Below are 22,354 nucleotides of genomic sequence, written 5' to 3' on the forward strand. Positions count from 1 at the left end.
ATGCTGGTGAACTTTATCTGTAAATGTTTGTGGACCTCTCACAGACTGTTAGGCCCTCTTGGATCTCTCTCTCTCTCTCTCTCTCTCTCTCCCTGCACCGGCTCGGCTGCTTGTCCAGGCTGCGATATCCCAACTGTATCATCAGTGATGCTGCATCCCGCTGGAGCAATCATTCAAACGGCCCTGAGTGCAACAGACCAGGATGGAGCCCCTCTTTTTCTGAAGGGTCTTTAGCCGCTCTCCTTTTCAGAGCAGACAGAGTCTGTGGGCCCTCTGCGTCAGCCGCACAGGTCTCTCTCCTTCCCTCAGTTCTCCCGAACTGCCAGCTCAGCAGCCCCAGCCCAGACTCACTGCTTCTCCCTAGACACACAGCCTCCTGGGAATTGCAGTCTGCACACCCTCTCACAGCACGGCTTGTCTCAGTCTTTGCACTGCAATTCCCACAAGTCTCTGCATCACAGGCCAATTAACTATTTACAATCAGAATATTAGTTATCCACGTAGCAACATATGTATTTAGGGGCTACATTTAAAATGTCTCTAGGACTCTCCTGTGGAGCTGCTTTTGACTTCATTACATGGGCTCTTTGTATGGGCTATCCTCTAATATGTCTAAAATTGAAGTGAGTAGTTTCTGTATTGGAGGTATAATTTCTACCTCAGAAATAAACTCAGGCAATCCCCTAATTCTTAAATTATTCTTTCCTCTATTTTCAAAGCCCCCCATTTGAAGTTTAAGATAGTTTATTTATTTTTGCTTTGAGACAAAAAAATGTTTTAAATACAAAGTATGCACAATCAAGTCTGTTTTACTTTTCTAATATTGCACATTTCTCGTAATTAGCCAATGCCATTATATCTGTTTAATGGTGTCAATTCATTCTCTTTAAGAAGTTCAAATTTACATGGTTTACTGACAGCTTGTTCAGGTCTGCTAATAGTGCTTCTTACCAATCTTTCAGAATCACTGTCACAGTTAAGCTAGCCATACGCTGCTTCAGCCGAGTTCTGCTGAGTTAGCAATGCAACGCCATTCTACAAATGCTGATTTTTTTTATTGACTTTCATCAAAGGAGCTGGGTTGAAAATCCAGAGTGAGAATTTGGCGGAAACAGCATGAAAGCAGGTACCCCACATGCATGAGTACAACCCTTCAAGCTGGTGGGGGCAGTGTTATGGTTTGGGGCATGTTTTCCTGGCATGATTTGGGCCCTTTAATTTGTGTGGAACAACGTCTGAATAGCACAACAGTGGTGGATAGTCCATGGAGAGTGACGATGACTTCTATGCCATTTTGATACTGTGAGTGCAGGGTGCTGTGGTAATGCCCCCTCTAGGGGTATTTTAGAGGAAGTGGGTTGAAGGACCCAGGAAGTTAAAATTGTGAAAATTGGGCTGTAACCTCATATGATAAAAATGTATTGTCTCACTTCACCACTTGGTGTCACATAATGTTTAAATGCCTTCCTTTACAATTAATTCTGTAAAGTACAGTTACATTTGCATCCAATATAAATTGAAAGCTGCAGACAGGTCCAAATGGAATGCAAACCCGGCCCTTTCAGCTGAAGTTCTCCTTCAGGTCCTCCTCTGCTGATTGACGACAGCAGCAGTGGGTGGGTACAATAGCCAGCCTGCTATTGCAACTTGAAATGGCCAATTGGAGCCTAGCTATTCATTAGGGGCTGACTCATTCCCCTGCGATCTGTTTTGTTTTTCTCTTAAGGCGGCCGCTGTCAGAATGCAAAAAAAAAAGACTGCAGATAGCAGGGGAAGCAATAGCTCCTCTGCTATCTTTTCAGGGAGGAGCTCTCTTCCCTATCCTCCCCCACACCACCCACTCAACCCTCCTCCCACTGGAAATGGAGAGGGCACCTCCCTGAAATGAGTTTCGACAAGTTGGGATCCCTGCATTTTAGCTTTCCTCTATCGGGAGGGCAGCTGTGCATAGACAGTTGCATGGCACTAAAGCAGGGGTAGCCAAACTCCAGCCCTCCTGATGTCGTGGTACTACCAATCCCATGAGGCATTGCAAGATTATCTCAGCCATGACTCCCAGAGAGAGATGCATCATGAGATTTGTAGTTTCACCACAGCTGGAGGGCCGGAGTTTGGCTACCCCTGCACTAAAGCCATAAGGAGTCCAAAAGCAAGTCCAAAAGGCCTATTCTATAGGTTTGTTTGTGGAATTAAAGCTCATCCACATAATGCTGGCTTCCAGTTGGGTTTAATGAACACTGCTACCAGTATCACCGTAGTGCCACATACTGTATCTTTGGAGCAAAAAAAAAAGTAAAGTTGCATGCCATAGTAATAGTGTCAAGGACTATATGGCATACTAACAGCTGGAAAAAAAGGCAACTGTCTCTTCATATTCTGTTCTACTTTTAGTAATTTGTGAAAAGAACACTGTCTATTGTCATGGAAAATGTATTTGCCCCTATTATAGCAGTAGGTCTGGCTTGATATGGGTCTCGAAGCATGAAAACATAATGGGTTCTCAATCAGGTTTGATTAAAAGGTATAGCAATGTCTGGAATAAGGTAATGGTAGGAATAGAAAATGAAATGGAACATTATATTGAGATGTGATCATGTTCTCAAGAAAAAAAAATGAGCTGCACAGATCTTGGACCAAAATTTAATTGTGTTTTTTTTTTTTAAAAAGCAAGCAGCCTCATTCTACCTCTGAAGTACATTTTCAAGCAGCCACCCTGCACTTTCAGGGCATGTTTATAGCGGCACTTCAATATTCACTGTAATGTTTCTTATAAATGTTTGGAAAGGCTGGATGGAGTCCTATAATTAGATGCCCTTGCCAAGCTAACTACACAAAGTATGCTGACCTTCTCTATTACTGGAAAGGAAGCTCTCCAGAATCTGACTTGGGACACAACATATTATCATAAATAGGGTCATAAACTTTAGAAGTAAAAAACATAAACCATAGAGCAATACCACTGGAAAAGTTTGCCTACATAATCATTGAACTAATTTGTCCCATGTTCCACTGAAGAATAGAATGGCATCAAAAATCACAGAAGACTGAGGTGAGTGTTTAAATATAATCTTTTCTATACAAAATACTGGTCTTCCTATTATGAAACAATACCCGACATGAAATAAATTTGTAGGCTGCAATAGCTCACCTCTTCTGAAAATACAAGTGGTCTGTCATACTATTGATTTCAGCACCATTCGAGTCAGTAAACCAGGAACCCAAAAGTGAAGTCAGAGCTCCTAAACTGCATTAGGTCAGTAATTCGGGCCAGAGGGTCAGCATAACAAGCCTTTATCAGAAGGATATCTCCTTTATCATTGGCTGTAGTTTTTGACAAAACAGGATGTGGACGGAGCAGGAGTGGGCTGACTGATCTGAGGCTGTAGAATGCCAGCACACAAATGCTGAATACATGGCAGGGTTTTCCAAAAGGCCAAGAAATCTGCATAAATAAATACATTCTAATCTGTTGGATTACAGAAAGCCTATAAATGTTGGCCACATACCAGGCAATTTTGTCTCAATTTGGTGGCTTTTAATCAACGTTTAACCACAATTGTCTTCTAGTTCCTGGTGACTGAATTATTGAAAAAAATTGACTGAAAGCACCCGAAATTCTCCCAAAATGGTGTTTCAATTGATTTCCCCTATAATTTTTATTATTCAAAAATAATAACAGCGCTCTTAGTTGAAGACTCCCCTCACAAACATCCAATGTGTAAGAATAACACTTGTGACAATATCAGTGAGTCCCAAAATGCATATAGATAAATTGATTCACTTCACTGCACTTCTCTGATTGCTTAAAATTCAACTTCCTCTTATCAATCACACTCCAAAGATACCCACCAGTGATTGTTTACTCTAGTGTGTTTTCCTTTTCTTTGTGAACCCACCAGAAATGGTGTGACTTTGTATAGACATACACAAATGGCAACTTCCATCTGATGACAATGCTCTTCATAACCCATCATGTACAAACCAACAAAAAGGTGCACATAGGGGTCTATTCACAAAGCTGCCGAAGGATCTGGCCGTAGCTTCGGCCGATCCTTCGGCTAGCTTCGGCACCAGGACCCCTTCGGTTCAGGAGAACCAAGGGGGTGCAAAACTTTATTGAAATGAAAGTACTAAAACAGGTGCACTTACACAAAACATACATTTTGAGATTCAAAACATGAACAAACATCCAGTCCTCTGTAAGTCCCAGCAGATGTGACGTCAGCAGGCTCTTCCCGATGAGTTTCATCATACACTGGCTTTCTCAAGAGTGGTGCCTGCTTCATCTACCTCCGGCTTCTTTATACATGAAAACATCACATTTCCCTAACAAAAGGTCCACCCTATCATTTTTATTGTTTGGGCGTCTGAAACCAGGAAACATTTGTGCTTAAAATGTGATTGAAAACAGCAAAATTGCCAAGTGTATGGCCTGCATAAGGCTCGCCATATACCCATATATCAGAGCCATATGAGACTTGGTATACAAAATGTATTGCTAAATCTTAATTTGTTACCTGTGTCAAACATCCGGATTGTGTGATAGAGCAATAAGAAAATGTACACAGAAACCACACATACAAACAGAACTGAATGTTGTGGCACACCATTTTCCATTCCACCTGAATAATATATTTGTACAATTAGGCAAAAAAAGTTGTTGCTCAAATGCAATTGTGAATTAACATAGAATATGAGAAAAACTTCCTTGGACAATAAACTGCCATCAAACGGTTTCCTTCTAAACATCAGAACACATTGGACCAAGTTGTCTCAAATAGTCCTGTACCTCAAGACACCATGGGCTTCATTTATGAATCCTCCATCCAGCTGATGCCCTAGATGGCGCTGATGAGTATAGGAATTTCCTATACTTGTCAGCGCCATCTGGGAGAGCCAGTTCCATAGCATCCGTCCGGTTATATGCTGGTGCAGAGAACAAGGTAGTACACAAAAGATCCAATAAGAGAAAACATACAATCCAAGATCAAAGTGTACCTAGCAACGTCTCTTCCCCCACCCAAAGTGTACAAAACTCCCAGGGCCCCAGAGACATTGCAGAGCATGCAGACTAGAGTTCTTTCAGGTCAAAAGCAACTCCATGATCAGTGGCAAAAAAAAGGGAGAAATGCACACGTTTTTTTTTCCCCAGGAGAGCCAGCATCCAAAGAAAAATAAAGTGACAGGGAAAAACACCATAGAAAAGAAAGTTAGAAGACACAAGACAAAGGGGGGCAGGGGCACCCACCCCAAGGGCACGACAACTTGACTCTGCGATGTGCTTTAGATAAACTGGGGGAAAATGGAGTGCAACCTAGTAGGGCAGCGATAACCATCTTGTTAATTTAAAATTATGTTTTTGTAATCTACTGGCCATAAAGCTTATGTGTCAGGATGAAACACGTAAGAGATCTCAGTGGAAAGGGAGCAATTCAATTCCTTTTCCCACTCTTTCACATAAAAGAAATATGCAGTAAAAACACACATGTTAATCTGTGTGTTGCGTTGCTGTAAAAAAAATTAAATGGTGCTGGTATGCTCTTTTATGTATTAAAAGTGTGCTGCCAGCCTATTCAAATTGCCCTAATGGGCATACTTAAAAGGCATGCAACGGTGTGTGTTACCACAATTCATAGAGGTTCATTTACTAAAGGAATTGAGAATCTTCACTCAACCAATTGTGTAAAGATTCACTTTAATTATCCAATCATGTCAAAGGCAAGTTTCTGTTTATAGATTTCATCTACACGTGATTGAAACTTGAAGTGAATATTGAGTGAAGATTCTCAGCTACTTTAGTAAGTCAGCCACGTAGTGTGAATGAGCCCTTCACCTTCTTGCTGGCGTCTTTTGACCTGTTTTTAGTGCATATAAACACAACACAGCACCATTTACTGTTATTAACGTATATATATATATATATATATATAGTCATTTACACAGTAGCATCATTCAGGCAAACATGTTGCATTTATGGTTACAGGTAAAACAACAATTCACCAGTTATGCCAATTGCAAAACCCATCATGTGGTATAAGGAGCTGTATGTTGGATGCACCACACTGTTGAGGAAAAGAATGGGCGTGCATATTCCAGATCCCAATAATCCATATGTCCATCCCTCTAATTTATCCAAACATTTCCTTAGAGAAAATGGGAGACATTTAGACTCCTTTTATTTTCAGGTTATTGAAAGTGTAACTCACAATAAGAGAAGTTGACATCAGGAACAAATTACCTTTAAAAAGAGACTTTAAAATGCAAGAATTCAAAAAGGCCAAATTTATATTGGAGTATAAACCTTTTCACTGCCGATTCAGATCTGCCCCCCTTTAAAGACATTTAGAAATTAAAATGTATTTTAAGTATATTTACAGTATATGGTTCTAGTAATTTCTGTTCATACAGCAAGCATTTGTTCACATTTTGTAACCAGTCTATCTACATAGTAAAATATTTTACATGTATACAGTAGCTGTGAAAAACATTAGCAAATGTTTTTATGTTGTGAACCAAAAGAGCTGTTTTATGGGATTGGATTGTAACCAAAGGTGTGCCAAAATGTCTAGACATATATACACTGATCAGCCATAAAACATTACCACTGAGAGGAAGTGAATATATTGATTTTCTTGTTACAATGGCAACTGGAAGTGGGTGGGATATATTGGGCAGCAAGTGAACATTTTGTCCCTGAAGTTGTTTTGTTGGAATCAGACAAAATTGGCAAGTGTAAGGATTTCAGCAACATTGACAAGGGGGAAATTGCGATGTCTAGGTAACTGGGTCAGAGCAATTCCAAAAACTGCAGCTCTTGTGGGATGTTCTCGGTCTGCAGTGGTCAGGACTAGGGATGTACCGATACTAGCATTGGTTTCGGGACCGATACAGGGCATTTTGTCAAAATGCCCCGATACATAGCGCCGAAGCTTGCGCTGTTTTTTGTTTACTTGCCGTGCGTCGCGTCACTGCTGCTTCGGTGGGCGGCGCTCCAGGTGGGGTCCTCATTTAGGTGGCCGGCGACTGCCCAGAGGACCCCACCTGGAGCGCCGCCCACCGGAGCAGCAGTGACGCGATGCTCCTCTGCAGCTCAGCGCCCCCAACATCCTCACGTGTGAAGAAATGGCTGGGTGTGTGTGGTGTACCTGCGGGAAGAGATGGCACCAGGATGCACTATAGTAAGAAGGCAAGATGACAGAGGCAGTGTAAAGATTTGGGCAATGTTCTGCTGGGAAACCTTGGGTCCTGCTATTCATATGGATGTTACATTGTTGCTCACCAAGTTCACCCCTTCATGGGTATATAATTATTCCCTGATGGCAGTGGCCTCTTTAGTCAGGATAATGCAACCTGCCACACTGCAAAAATGGTTAAGAATGGTTTGAGGAACACAACGAGTTTGGAGGTGTTCACTTGGCCTCCAAATTCTCCAGATCTCAATCCAATCAAGCGTCTGTGATGGAAAAACAAGTCTGATCCATGGAGTCCCAACCTTACAACTTACAGGACTTTAAAGGATCTGCTGCTGACAGCTTAGTGCCATATACCACTGCATACCTTCAGAGGTTAAGTGGAGTCTATGCCTTTATGGACCAAGGCCGTTTTGGTGGCAAAAGGGGGACCTAGTCAATATTAGATGGGTGGTCATAATGTTATGGATGATCAGTGAATATCTTCCATGGGGTCTAATGGATCACACTCTTTCAGCGATACCCTTACCAGTAGCAAGCCATTTGCTTCCTTTAAAAAAAAAAAAAAAAAAAAAAAAAAGACACTTGCAGACACGGGTCCCTTCTATAGAGGCCATGTTTAAGTTCATAACAAACGGTATTGGTGTACCAATTTGGTGAATTTGTTGCCATACTTTACTGGACTAGACATTTTTCCAGTAAATGGCCCACTACTAATTTTCTGTTAGTCCGCTGTAAACACATTCAGCAATTTGAGAAACAGAAGGTCTCATATTGATGGTCTAAAAAAAATGTGATGCAACATGCATTTCAACATTGATTGCTCTACGCACTAGCATAATGTGATGTTATTTGTGGATGGATTGGTGACTTTCTTCTGGCAAAAGCTACCTAAAGTGACCTCCAAGATACAGTTTCAAAACTTGGCTTGTCCCAAGATTGTAAACCTTACATAAGCCAAACCCATCCTCCTGGCACTAGTGGCTTTGTTTTCTTTCAAAGATGGTTAGGCAACACATAAGCAATTCTAGGATTGGGGCTGCCATTTCATAGCGGTTAAGTATAAAGCATATAAATGGCAATTGTGGGCCTTTTACAGCTGCATGGGCTACAATGTGTTTGACCTGTAATAAAAGAAATATGGGTGATGTAACAGCTGACCTCCTCCTGAAAAGGGTAGTTGTTGATTATGTTGACCGGTTTGGCTTCAGTCCTTTGACTCCCTGAAAGTCAAAGATCTTTATCTTATACTTCTTCCAGGTAATGACTTAATGTATGGTCAAGCAATTGGCATTATTTGAAGGCAAGCCATAGCAACCTATTCTAGAGCTTTATTAGAAAACACCTATTTCTCAGCTCACACTAGTTGTATTCACTTTGCCTTCATGTACATGTTAAAACTACAATGTTGTCAGAAGGACACAGAGCATCATGGCTTTGTGAAAGAAGAATCTTTGGTTTTAGTTTAGAGAATAACCTGTTGGGCTTTTTGCTTACTTCCTGTGTGTCACTGTGACCGGGAGAGAGTAGATATCCCAAACAGGTAATGTGTAGAATGTGCCAATGGGAATGGCTGGAAAATCTATGAAGGCAGTCAATATTTGTACCATGACTCACCACCATTGCTTTAGTCTGGTACTCCCTACTCCTGCATTTGGTATGTTTTAAAGAAAAACAAAATAAAAAAAACTACCATAGGCTTTTATTTAGCATACTAAATAGGGAAGCTGCTATTGCTAATCTCTACTTCTGGAAATGCCAGTCAGCTAGTTGTTATACTATTTTAGGGAATTTAGTACTTTCTAAATCACCAATTCAAAATAAGTATACATATCAAGTTCTTGCTTCATACAGATCGACATGCTTGTTCCAGGTCAGCATCTCAAAATATTGAAGCAAGAGAGTCAGGTAGCAAGCTTTTTAAGGACGTCAGCAATAGCATCCTCTGTATTCCTCTTTGTAGACGTTTCCTTTAAGGCCCCATTCACACCAGGGCGTTTGTCACACACATTTTTCCGCCCTGAAAAGCCAACATTTAAAAACCCAGTCATTCCTATGGGGCCTGTTCACTCAAACACGTGGTTTAATCTGCCCGTCGCCCAATTTGCTCCCTGAGCTATTATCAGCACATTTTCCATATAGACTTCAATGGAAATGCACTCAGCGTGTTTTGGGCATAAAAACATGCAAAAACATTGTTCCAAAAATCGCAGAACACGCGCTGAAACACTGTTGCCCTGGTGTGAATGCAGCCTTAGGCTTAAGTTAAAAAAAAAGCTACAGTAGAACTGAAGCCCCCCCCAAAAAGTCCTCAGAAATGTGTAAACAGTGGCAAGTCACATTACTGCAATAGATTGTACCATCCCATAGAAGTATGAAAAGGAGGGGGTTTCCAATTAGAAAGCAGAAAGTTTATTTACAATATGTAGCAAACAGCAGTCTTAGAATTCCTTGACACAGTTTGTGACATCACATTTAGTCACTACATCATGAAATGCGTCAAAGCATTTCAAGACTGCTGTTTTACATGTACTGCATTCTAATAAACCTCCCATTTCTAGATGTGCCCTGCCTATTTGTAAATGTTGGATTTAGCCTAGCATGGCTGGGGTATCGCAGCACCCAGGGAGTTGATGTGGGCGGGACCCGCTGGTGGCATCAGGTTCTTTATTGCTGGTATGGCATAGGTACATATAATTACACATACACAAAACAGGAACATGTACAATTGGAAGGTAGAGTTTTTATTATCCTTCATATTTAATACAGGAGCGCTGTATAGCCTTATTACATTAAAGTAAAACTGACGAAGGATAGGAGGTGTTGAAACATCACATTCCAAATACAGCTTTTCAGGAATGTAAGACCTGGAAGTTTATCTTAGAATAGAAATAACAGGGCACATAGCTTTCCATTTCCTCCGAGACATACATCTTTACAAAAAAAGTATTTGCATCAAATGTCCTAACAGTGCAGATCAGGAAAAATATATATAAAATGCATTTCGAACACTACATAGATTACAAATAAATTATTGGAAATCTCAACACACATACAAGTCTTGCAGTCCAATCTATTTTATTTAGTAGAAATATATTGATATAAATTATGAAAGGTATAGGTAATCAAAAGAGAAAACCAATGATGTCTGCATATGAAGGCCTGCTTCTATTAAGAAGAGATTGAACACTGCAAACATCCTTCAGTGTGTGTGTGTATCCTCTACATCAGAGGGAGGAAGGCCAAGAAGAACGTGCTGGTAGCCTGCAAGTCTCCACCTCCCAACCTCTGATATAAATGACTCAAAATATTGATTTCTTTCGTAAACGTTTTACAAAGTAAATGACACTTTATGGACATTGCAATAAAAGAACACAGATAAGACATTATGACCCCCTAGATGCACCAAGAAACAAAAAAAGGTGCCATTGACAAGGAACCAGATTTAAAATACAATATGTACACAACCTTCAGTAGGTGTCCATATCTAGACAAGTGAATCATTTAAATAATGGATACATAAAAGAAAAGCAGTGCATGTCTAGTACAATGTATATGGTTTTACATATAAAAATATCAGAAAGGGAATTTATACTTTATCGTTTTTACAACTCGGCAGTTTACAAGCTCTACAAGGAACCCGTGCCTAAAATCCAGCAATGAAGGGGAAAATAATGCAAGTACAATAAGAAATACAGGAGGTTGATTTACTAAAGGCAAATAGGCTTTTCACTTTGCAAGGGAATTTTTCCCTTAGCTTAGTGAATGAGGTGAAGCTCTGCTGACTTCCACCATCCAATCGTGTGCAAGCAAAAATTGTTTTTATTTATTTTGCACATAATTGGGTATTCTTTCCACAGTAAATTTTCACCACATTCACTAAGCTAAGGGAACGTTCTGTTACAATGAGGACAGCCTATTTGCCTTTAGTAAAAATCAACCTCACTGAGTCAATCTGCAGTGAAATGGGTAAATATGAAACAAGCTGATGCCCCTAGATATTAGGTGGTTGTCAGATGGTAGGAAACAGATGACTGGTAAAATACTTTTTTTTCCTAGATACTTACATGTGTATATGGCAGGCACACACCCCAACTCCTCACATCTCAACACAGACATGGGAGTAAGTTCTGTGTCAATGGGCTTTGGTTGAATGAATACGCTTGACACTATCAAGATCATCCAGAATTTATTGGCCGGTCCTTTTTGACCTAATGGGTTGCAGTTGACCTCATGACCAGCTACAAGCATGTTTTGCATTAAAATAAACTTGCATGTGAATGCAAAACCCATCCGACGTGAACAAAAGCCCATTGACAAAGGCCCCAAAAATAAACTGGCTGAAATTTTCCAAAACAGACTACTCCACATAACTGCAATCAAGGGTGCCTGGTAAAACAGCTTTCAGGCAACAGTCGTCCCTGCAACCTAGTTAAAATGCAGTATCTGCAAATACACTTGTGCATAAGACAGGCGTTGTGTACTTCTGCAAGCTGTAAGCGAATGTGAACCTTGGCATTCCAAAGCACTTTGGATTACATGCAAGGGCTGAGCTGCAAAAAAAAAATGCTACTACTGCACCACTACCCCTAATTAGTCTTAAAGCATGACTCCACTTTTGTTAAATAAAAAAAAATCCTGTCAAGGTCCAGTATATTGTAAGGATTTTATCAAATGTCATTGCAGACTCATTCCATCTGTTTAGCAGAAACTCGCATTACATTGCACTGTATTTTACACCCTGGATGCCATGTGGGAGAGTGCTTGTTCTAGTCACATGATCAGTCCCCCCGGGTTGTAATGGTTTCACCTGTAGTTTTTCCCCCACCTTATTATGACAACTGCAAAAGCAAGAAATTACATTTCTGGGGGCATTCTGTATCAAGTGTACAAGAATGAGACATCTGAATGGTTTAGCAGTTCTAGGAAATGATAGCTGGCTGCAGACTGAAATGGCAAGATGACCCAACTAAAATCACAAAATGGTTTGTGCAGTTATATAGGTTACATCTTTTTAAAAGCACATTTTTGACAGGGGAAAAAAAAAAAAGAGAATCTTCCTCTTGCGGTTACTTTCATTGCAACATTTTAGCAAACTTAATTGCAGAAGCTACATCCTGCTGCTTGTATTGGAATATACACAAGGATTATAGATGCTATATTTCCTGTATCCATATCCGGTTGCTGGTGGTCTTTCTGGTGTTGTACTGAGAAGAGCTGCCAGGGGTGTAGCTCTAAACCAACTACATATCTAGGGATGATTAGTGCTCCAACAGTCTACAGTCCCCCTTACACTTTGCCTCTTTCACATTCTTTGTCAATTTAGAAAAGTTGGCTGCAGAGATGCGAAGAGTGATGTTAATACTACAAAAAAGAAAAAAAATCACAAAAAATGGATAGTGCAGCATACTAATTCTACAGAAGTGGAGTAACCCTTTAAAAATGTTTATCTTCCTATAACTGAAAACACATTAAAAAGTGCTCTGGTTTGAATAAACTGAAATCTATTTACAAATTTGTTTTCATTCAGTATGTGATGAGTAAACAGTATTTGCAGTCATATTCAAAAGTGGTATTTTGTCCCATTATGCCATCTCTTACTGTGCCTTTCCCCACTTCCTGTGCTAAAATCCAGGCAAATCTTAAAACACAAATTATTGCATTTATCAAAAACATTTAATGTATTTAAAAAAAAAAAAATCCAATCAGTGTCAATTACTTGAATTGGGCTTGATTTGATGAGGAGAGGGAAAGAACTGAGAGCCAATTCAGTGTACTGTATTGAAATAGGGCATGCAAGTAGACCTTATCAGTCTACTGCTGCTTCCAGTGTCCTAGTCTATAGGCTGGGGGTGGAGAGGAAGGTGGAAGGTAAAAACAGCTTCCATGTAGGTCATCTGTGTATTTACCGTATTTTGCGCTCTATAAGGCGCTCCGGACCATAGGACACAGGGGTTCTGTGACAGCTGTAGTTAGTCACAGCTGAGACAGGTGGCACTGTGATTACAGCACCACGGTCTCAGTAAATCACACCCAGCAGACGAAGAACGGACGTTCTTAGTCTGCTCATGGGGCTCTATGGTGAGCTCCTATGCCGTGGTCAGGGGTCCGCAAGAGGAGCGGGGGACCCCGAAAACCACGGCGGGGGGCCCGGGCAGTATCGCTGCCGCTCAATTTGATACAAGTGATCTAATTAGATCTGTTTCTGTCATTCATTTCAATTCACCAAATGGATTCACCCCTACCACTAAAATGATTGATGTAGATGCTACATGCATCTAAGAAACAGGTTATTGTTATAGAAGCTCACTTTCACTCACACACTCGTAAAGAAGAAAATGCAAGGCAGGCTAGGTGTCAATCAAGTTAAACAAAGAAAATAGAATCTATTTTAATAGAAAAAAAAAAAAAGAAAAAAAAGCCAAAGTGTAGATTAAAGCACACACAAACACACTCACTGATATATCTATGCCTGAATTCCAAAGTCCATATTCTCAAGTTGAATGAAAATCTTTCAAAAGATATTTAGAGAAGAGCTCTAAAATGTATGAGGTAATATTATTTATTTAAAAAGGAGAAAAAGTGTATGTGTACACGTCTAATACAGATGTAGATCTCAAACAGATCCCATAACTCTAAACTATCTTTGATTTTGTTTTTGAGAATATGGACCCATGGCTATAACTAGACATTTGAGGTGACTTACCTTTGCACATGACATACATGATACCAGATGCAGATTCAAAGGCAGTACAAATTCCCGAAAATACCTGGGCATGGATAAGCCAAAGAACTAATTTTACATCATCATGTTTTTGCTTTTTTTATCTGGTAAACTTTCCAGATGATTTCAATCTTTAAATAATGAAGGGCAGTAATTAAGGCAGGTAATCCTGTCCTTTTAATTCTACCTTATAAATTCTTAAAAGCTGCATTCATATAAAGTGATCTCTGTCTAATGCTGGGCACACACCTTACAACCATCGCAAGACTTTTGTCTTGCGATGGTTGAAAGGTAATAAAAAAAAAAAAAAAACCGTACGATCTGCCTATCTTGGACAGGCAGATCGTACTTGCGATGATTGCAAGCCGCGCCCCCGAGGGACGGGCCTCCAATGACCGCAATGCCGAACTGGCAGTGTGCGCTTGCGCACACCGGCCCGTCTGGCTTTTATCTTACGAACACACGTACGATGTTCGGTGGGTTTTCGAACATGTTCGTAAGTTAAGTCGTGCGACCTTACAGTAGTAGAGGTCGCACGGCTTCCACACACCTTACGATAATTGTACGATCGCAGGATTTCCTGTGATTATTGTAAGGTGTGTGGGCACCCTAAAGCAGGCCTTACACTGATCACATTTCAGCTGTTTCCTGCATGCATTGGTTAAAATTGTCAAGCTGGGGGGTGCAGAGAGGGCCACCCACAGAAATAGAGAGATAGATAATTTTGAGTTTTCAACTTTTCTCAATGGAGCTGGGTGGAAAATTGTCAGCCAACTGTGACTGCAGCCAAACATCTGCATTCACTGTGTATTCCGTCAGCCACAGGGGGCAGCTGTCAGAATACAAATAGTCGGCAGGGGAGATTCCTCTATCCACGCTGTTTAGTAACTAACAAACAGTTGTTTTAAAGTGAACCTAAAATTTAAAACTTAAAGTGAAGACTGGAATGATAGAACATCTAGAACGGTGAATTGTGCCTAAGCAGTTCCTGGAAAATGTTACCTTTTGCCTTGAATTCCTACTGTAAAATAGCACTGCACTTCCTGTGCCTTGAACCCCATAGCTGTACATCTGCCTGTGTGAGCATACAACACTGCTGCCTGATAGATAATCTCATGAAATGAGGTGATTTCACTGCTGTGCTGCTCACGCTTCTCCTTGCTGGAGAGGAAGCTGCATCGGAGGTCCTGTGCTGCAAGGATCTCCCTACTTCTGATTCATTCTGTGCTTCCTCTGCCTCCCCTAAAAACATCTTTGTTCATTCCAACATCGGGGGAAGGCTATGAAACTTTGACAGGAAGAAGCAAAGCCCTGCTTTTACCAAGATGGCCAACTCTACAAAGGGAACAGTGCAAAACAAGGCATGGCAGGTAAGTAATGAGGGGAAAACAAAGAAACACATTCAGCTACAGGGAAGCAACAAGCAAAACTGGTAACTAATACTTTGCCCTGCACTTTCGTTTTTGGGATCATCTGCCACAGTTTAGGTTCTTTTCAAAAGGTGCAATCACCAGATTTGTCATCCTTTTAAAGATTGGGAGTCAGGGTGGCAATATAAGCATGCCTGCTCAGTCATCAGTGACTTGCCAAGAAGAAAAGAAAGGATAAAAAAAAAAAAAAAAAAAAAAAAAAGAAGGATGAGATCTTTAGAACTTGCAAAAAAAATAATTTAAAAAAAGGCAACAACCATATTTCTGTTCCGACAAGTTCACTTTAAATGCAAATAGCTTAGCAGAATTTTTCTTTAACATTTCCCACGACAATTGTATTGAAAATTAGTCTTTGGCTTTTGCAGTAGAACAACTCACTAAGACGCCAAATGGTACAGCATGGTAATGCTTTATACTGCCAATGAGTAGCAGGTGGCTGGAGTGTCAAATGCAGTGAAGCCTGAATTACAATAAACAGTATTCGTTTGATTATCCAGTATACTATGCTAATACATTGTTCTTTTGCTGATGCGTACATGAAGCACAGTGTGTTATACTATACAATGTTCAATCATATTTGCCACGCAAAGGCCAAAAATTGCTTTCGTAAGAAACACTTGGAGATTAGTGCTAGCAAGAGAAGGCAAAATGATAAACTATCTTGCAGCTGAATACAATTAATGTCGTTAATAAAATATATTTAAAATGAGATGATAGAAAATATATAAAGGATCTCAATTTTCTCTCTGGCTTGGATTTATCCGATTGAAGTGAAACACGATAAACTGGTTTTCCAAGCAGCCTTTTGCTAAATCTGAGCTTGTGCAAGCAAGCACAGACCTGTAAACCACCTAAGATTAAATATAGCTTACATTTCCGTTGTATAAAAAGTGAGTATGGTAGACAATTACTGGAGAGGATGAAGACCATTTGAAACTTCATTTGGTACATGTCCCCCAAACTCTCCAATATTGGCATCCAGAACAAACTGTGTTTCAGGTAAAAGCATCAATTAAACCAGTTTAAAAAACAAATGGCAACACAAAAACAAACACACAGCTTTGTACAGTGAAACAGGTTTACGATTTACATACAAATGAGACATGATAATTTCTAGTGAATCTCTTCTTCCAGTTCTCTGTCCTTCAGCCCTGCATTGCTTCTTACATCATCAAACGAGTAAGACGCAATTAGCTTCCCGTTCTTAAACACCGTATGGAGAAGATCCTGTGTATAAACATTACTGTTAAGAGGCCATCCTTCTAATAACAAATTTAACAGCAGAGATTGCATTAACAAAGGGCCAGACTGCACACACAGTGACTGTAACCCTACTGCACCAAAAAAAACTACATAAAAAGCACAGATCAGGACATGAAGTGTGTTAGGGCTATAGAACCCAAACACAGACCAAAAGGCAGTATACAAGTTCATTGTTAGGGTTTACATACACTTTAACCTAATGGAGATAAAAATAATCTAATGTAATATTCAGAGAAAAAAAGTCTAATGTAATGTTTAGAAACAATACATTGCATTGAACGGAACTGGTGCTGTGGTTTTAGAGCCCCCAGCGTATGAGCTTCTGTGAAAACACACAAAAGAAGTGTTCTATTCCTTGCTGTTTTCCTTACGCAAAAGGTCATTACTAAATCTGTTACGGCAAGGCTTAGCCGGGTAAGCTTTCCTATACTAAAACAAAAATCAAGAGCCGGCCTGGCCTTTTCTGCACATCACTATGGGTCAGTACATCAGTCCGCCAGATTCAGCAGCCAACTGCAGGGTGTAGAGGGTAGGCCAGCTTTAATTTTTCTTCCAGAATTTAAGACGCCTGTGGAATTCTAGAGCAAAACTAAAACCTGCATGCCGCTACCTAAAGAGGTTGCTATACAACTCTATGAACAGTTTAGAAGCTTTGGTGTAAGTACGGTACATGTCAGGGGTGTGGAATTCGTATCGCCCGACACATCTAGTTCCGGGCAAGTGTTTTTTTTTCCACTGTTTTAGACCTGCTACGGACAAGTACCAGGGCTGGTTTTACTTTTTTTAAATGAGTTGCGTGAGCGGCGCTGCGAGCGAAGGGCGTGGAGCGCCGAGAGCGGGGCCGGAGCGTGGAGTAGTGATGGAGCAGTGACAGGCTCTGTCACCTCCTTCAGCCTCTGTCTCTGGCGGCCGCTGCTCGTTCCTGTCACAGGAGTTCTAGCACAGTGCTGTGCTAGAACTCCTGTGTTGGAGGTGACAGGGTCAGTAAAGAGAACCTGTCAACTCCAAAAGCTATCACTGTGTCATAGCACTACAGTTAAGTTTAAAAACAAAAAATAGTTTAAAAAAATAAATTAGTTTAAAATGTAACTAAATAAAAATGTTAAAAAAATAAAAAACAAATGAAGTTTTTTTACAAAGTAAATAAAAAGTAATTGCATGCGAATAAATACACAGCATTTTGAACTGCGATCGTGTGCAACCGCACGGGCAGGGCGGTATTGCAGCAGGAAAACGCGCAATCTGCCTGGCACGACTGGGGTGTAATTAGAAAATAATGGCACTGACAGCACGATCAGCGGTGGTGTGCGATCCGTGACTACCCGGTCATCGTGCACGAAACCGAGCGGGTGGCTGGGTTGTCACGGAATCGCACACCACCGCTGATCGTGCTGTCAGTGCCATTATTTTCTAATTACACCCCAGTCGTGCCAGGCAGATTGCGCGTTTTCCTGCTGCAATACCAGCCGGGCGATTCCCCACGATCACTGTTGAAAACACTGCGTGGGGCATGTCATGAAAATAGGTACATCTACCTTTTTTTCCAGCGATTGCCACGCAGATGTAACCCCATACATGCGGATGCAACCGCTGTATGCAACCGCACACGATCGCACGTCCTGGGAATCCCCAAGCCTGCACTAACCCTAAAAGGGTATATTCACTTTCCCAAGTAATTTGGGAGAATGGAATTACCCGCACAAATCTCCCTCCCACTATACTTACCTTTCAACAAACGGTCCTTCCCGTCCACCAGTACGGGTGTACTATCTGTACCTGTTCCATGTATTCTGAATTTTGCTCGCAAATTGCAAGCACTCGTTGGTCAACGCGGTCACCTGACGGCACTGACTAATGAGAAGCACTTCTTAGCACTGCTAAATACGGTTTTGGTTAAACATTATTTTTTTGTATCGGGACAAGTAGATTGTCATGAGGGACAAGTAGATTCGGACCCCGCTTTAGTCCTTGGACAAGTAGTTTTTTTTAAAAATGTCTACACCCCTGCATGTACACATTTAAAGTGAGACCGTAAACTTAGAGGAGTTAAATCTTAAAAATACATTAAAGTAACTTAACAAAAATGTATCTTATTTGGTGCATCACTCAGCTGTAGATCCTCAAAACGCTAAATGTGTGCAAACACTGTCCTTCCTTCTGGAGGGTAGCTACTTTTGTTCTCCATGGTCCCTGTGTGTTGTAAAGTAGCCACCACTACAATCTCAAAACAAATTGGTAAACAAAACATGAGATTGTAGTCCATCACAGGGGTGAACTTGGAGCTTTGCTACTTTACAACACACAGTGACCATGGGGAACAAATGTACCCACCCTCCAGAAGGAAGGACAGTGTCAGCACCAATTCAGAGATGATTTGAGGCTCTACATCTGACTGATACACAAATAAGATAATTTTTTGTTAATGGTTAAGGTACTTGAATGTATTAAGATTTAAAGGAAAACTATGAGGTGAGTGCTTTTCACTCATCTCATAGTTCTAGCCGACCTGTGACAATGAGACTGTCACAGGTCGGCTCAGTAGATCGGGAGGTGAGCGAACACATACCGGGTTCGCTCACCTCTTGATCCTGTCACGGCTCTCTGCCGTGACAGGGGGAGGGGCTGGATTCCCCTCTCCGATCTGCCAGCGCTGACTGGCGCAACGGACGGGGCGGGTACAGCTGACTCTGCCTCTAGATAGGCAGAGCCAGCTGTCACTCACGCAGCTGGGCGGTTCCAGTCATCTAAGTCAGGATCCGCTCCGGCGTCTCAGTATACCGCGAGCTGTAGCTCGCGGTATACTGAGCTTAGGGTAACGGGAGGACGTTCGTTTGTGTCCTCCCGTTACCCTAAGGAGAACTATGGGGAAAAAACACTGACCCCATAGTTCTCCTTTAACTCCTGAGTTTAGTGTCACTTTAAATAATGGGAGCAAACCTGCTGACTTAAGTTGTTTGTCCGGCTTCAGAATTTTTGAGTTACTGACCTAGAGCAAGAATGCAGATCAGGAAAGTTAGGAGTAAGAAGGCCTTATCTGCATGCCTGTTCTGGGTTAGGTAAAGAAGCATGCTCTTTAAAAATGAGTTTTCAAAATGAGAACTCTGCACCGGTAACCTACAAATTTCTCACAGCAAAGCTCTTTTACGGACAAGGACAGAAAATAGCTATTTAAATCAGGTATTTTATTATTTTAATGGAATTAAAAATTCCTAAGCGATTTAATGACAGACGTATCAGTGTCAAAAAAATAATGCTCTAATCCAATTAGACAGGCAGGCAATGTGGGCTGAATTCAAGCCAACATTTTAGTTTTTGGAGGGGTAGTGTTAAAAGGTCCTGCCAGGGTAGTTATTTTGCTTTTGCTGTGTACCATCGGGAAAATTTCCTTTTATTTTCTTCCCAGAGATGTTACAAAGTGAGTCAAATTCCCTTCTTAGTCCCCTTAGATTTCTCCTCATCAATCTTTTTTGGGGACAAGGCTAAATTATGGATTCTCCCTCTCTCTCCTTTTTTCTTGTGTATAACACCACAAATAGAGGGGTGAACAGACAGCAACAGAAAATTGACTGATGGTCTATCCCTTCCCAAAAGTAAAAAATAAATAAGAATAAAAAATACATTTTTGCCTAGAAACACTTTAGAGTAATTGTCTGACAAAAAACAAAAACAAACTTTGATCAACATCCTAACGGAATAAATTTGAGCCCAGACTGGCCATCCACTATATAAAAATCGAACAGTACAATGTCCTTTGGATTCATCAAAACTACAACCCCAATTCCAAAAATTTGGGGCACTAAAATTGACATAAAAAGAATGCAATGATTTTCAAATCTCATGAACCCATATTTTATTCATTAAGGTACTTGAATGTATTAAGATTTAAAGGAAAACTATGAGGTGAGTGCTTTTCACTCATCTCATAGTTCTAGCCGACCTGTGACAATGAGACTGTCACAGGTCGGCTCAGTAGATCGGGAGGTGAGCGAACACATACCGGGTTCGCTCACCTCTTGATCCTGTCACGGCTCTCTGCCGTGACAGGGGGAGGGGCTGGATTCCCCTCTCCGATCTGCCAGCGCTGACTGGCGCAACGGACGGGGCGGGTACAGCTGACTCTGCCTCTAGATAGGCAGAGCCAGCTGTCACTCACGCAGCTGGGCGGTTCCAGTCATCTAAGTCAGGATCCGCTCCGGCGTCTCAGTATACCGCGAGCTGTAGCTCGCGGTATACTGAGCTTAGGGTAACGGGAGGACGTTCGTTTGTGTCCTCCCGTTACCCTAAGGAGAACTATGGGGAAAAAACACTGACCCCATAGTTCTCCTTTAACTCCTGAGTTTAGTGTCACTTTAAATAATGGGAGCAAACCTGCTGACTTAAGTTGTTTGTCCGGCTTCAGAATTTTTGAGTTACTGACCTAGAGCAAGAATGCAGATCAGGAAAGTTAGGAGTAAGAAGGCCTTATCTGCATGCCTGTTCTGGGTTAGGTAAAGAAGCATGCTCTTTAAAAATGAGTTTTCAAAATGAGAACTCTGCACCGGTAACCTACAAATTTCTCACAGCAAAGCTCTTTTACGGACAAGGACAGAAAATAGCTATTTAAATCAGGTATTTTATTATTTTAATGGAATTAAAAATTCCTAAGCGATTTAATGACAGACGTATCAGTGTCAAAAAAATAATGCTCTAATCCAATTAGACAGGCAGGCAATGTGGGCTGAATTCAAGCCAACATTTTAGTTTTTGGAGGGGTAGTGTTAAAAGGTCCTGCCAGGGTAGTTATTTTGCTTTTGCTGTGTACCATCGGGAAAATTTCCTTTTATTTTCTTCCCAGAGATGTTACAAAGTGAGTCAAATTCCCTTCTTAGTCCCCTTAGATTTCTCCTCATCAATCTTTTTTGGGGACAAGGCTAAATTATGGATTCTCCCTCTCTCTCCTTTTTTCTTGTGTATAACACCACAAATAGAGGGGTGAACAGACAGCAACAGAAAATTGACTGATGGTCTATCCCTTCCCAAAAGTAAAAAATAAATAAGAATAAAAAATACATTTTTGCCTAGAAACACTTTAGAGTAATTGTCTGACAAAAAACAAAAACAAACTTTGATCAACATCCTAACGGAATAAATTTGAGCCCAGACTGGCCATCCACTATATAAAAATCGAACAGTACAATGTCCTTTGGATTCATCAAAACTACAACCCCAATTCCAAAAATTTGGGGCACTAAAATTGACATAAAAAGAATGCAATGATTTTCAAATCTCATGAACCCATATTTTATTCACAATAGAAAACATATCAAAATGTTTAAAATTGAGAAAATTAACTATTTAAAAAAATAAAAATAAAGTAATTTTGAAATAGATGGCAGCAACAAGCCTCAAAAAAAGTTGGGACAGGGCAACAAAATGCTGGCAAAGTGGTACCAACAAGAAAGGGATGGAAGAACATTTTGCAACTAATCAAGTTAATTGGCAACAGGTCAGTAACATGATTGGGTATAAAAAGAGCATCTAAAGCTCACCACACACATGACAATCTCCTTTAAGGTGCCCATACACCTGCCGATTATCGTACGATAATCGCGGGAGATCATACGATAATCGGCAGGTGCATGGACAGCGTGCAACCACTTCTGCTGTAAGGTCGCACAACATTAGTCTTCCGAGCATGCTTGAAAACCTGCCGAAAATCGTACAATTTTCGGCGGGTTGGTGGCGTGGTCGGGAGACTAATGTCGTGG

The 22,354-nt window shown here is 40.8% G+C and overlaps 1 protein-coding gene across 1 annotated transcript in view; it reads right to left on the minus strand.

Moving 5' to 3' along the window:
- Positions 1 to 16,371: 16,371 nt before the first annotated feature.
- Positions 16,372 to 22,354, minus strand: part of NAMPT (nicotinamide phosphoribosyltransferase) — a 40,984-nt gene continuing 35,001 nt past the window's right edge. The window contains exon 11 of the mRNA XM_018568627.1: positions 16,372 to 16,571. Coding sequence (XP_018424129.1) covers positions 16,458 to 16,571 — 114 coding nt within the window. The 3' untranslated portion in view covers positions 16,372 to 16,457. The remainder of the gene's footprint in view (positions 16,572 to 22,354) is intronic.

This window comes from Nanorana parkeri, unplaced genomic scaffold, assembly GCF_000935625.1.
Source record: "Nanorana parkeri isolate BGI_ZX_2015 unplaced genomic scaffold, ASM93562v1 scaffold1221, whole genome shotgun sequence".
Lineage (NCBI taxonomy): Eukaryota > Metazoa > Chordata > Amphibia > Anura > Dicroglossidae > Nanorana > Nanorana parkeri.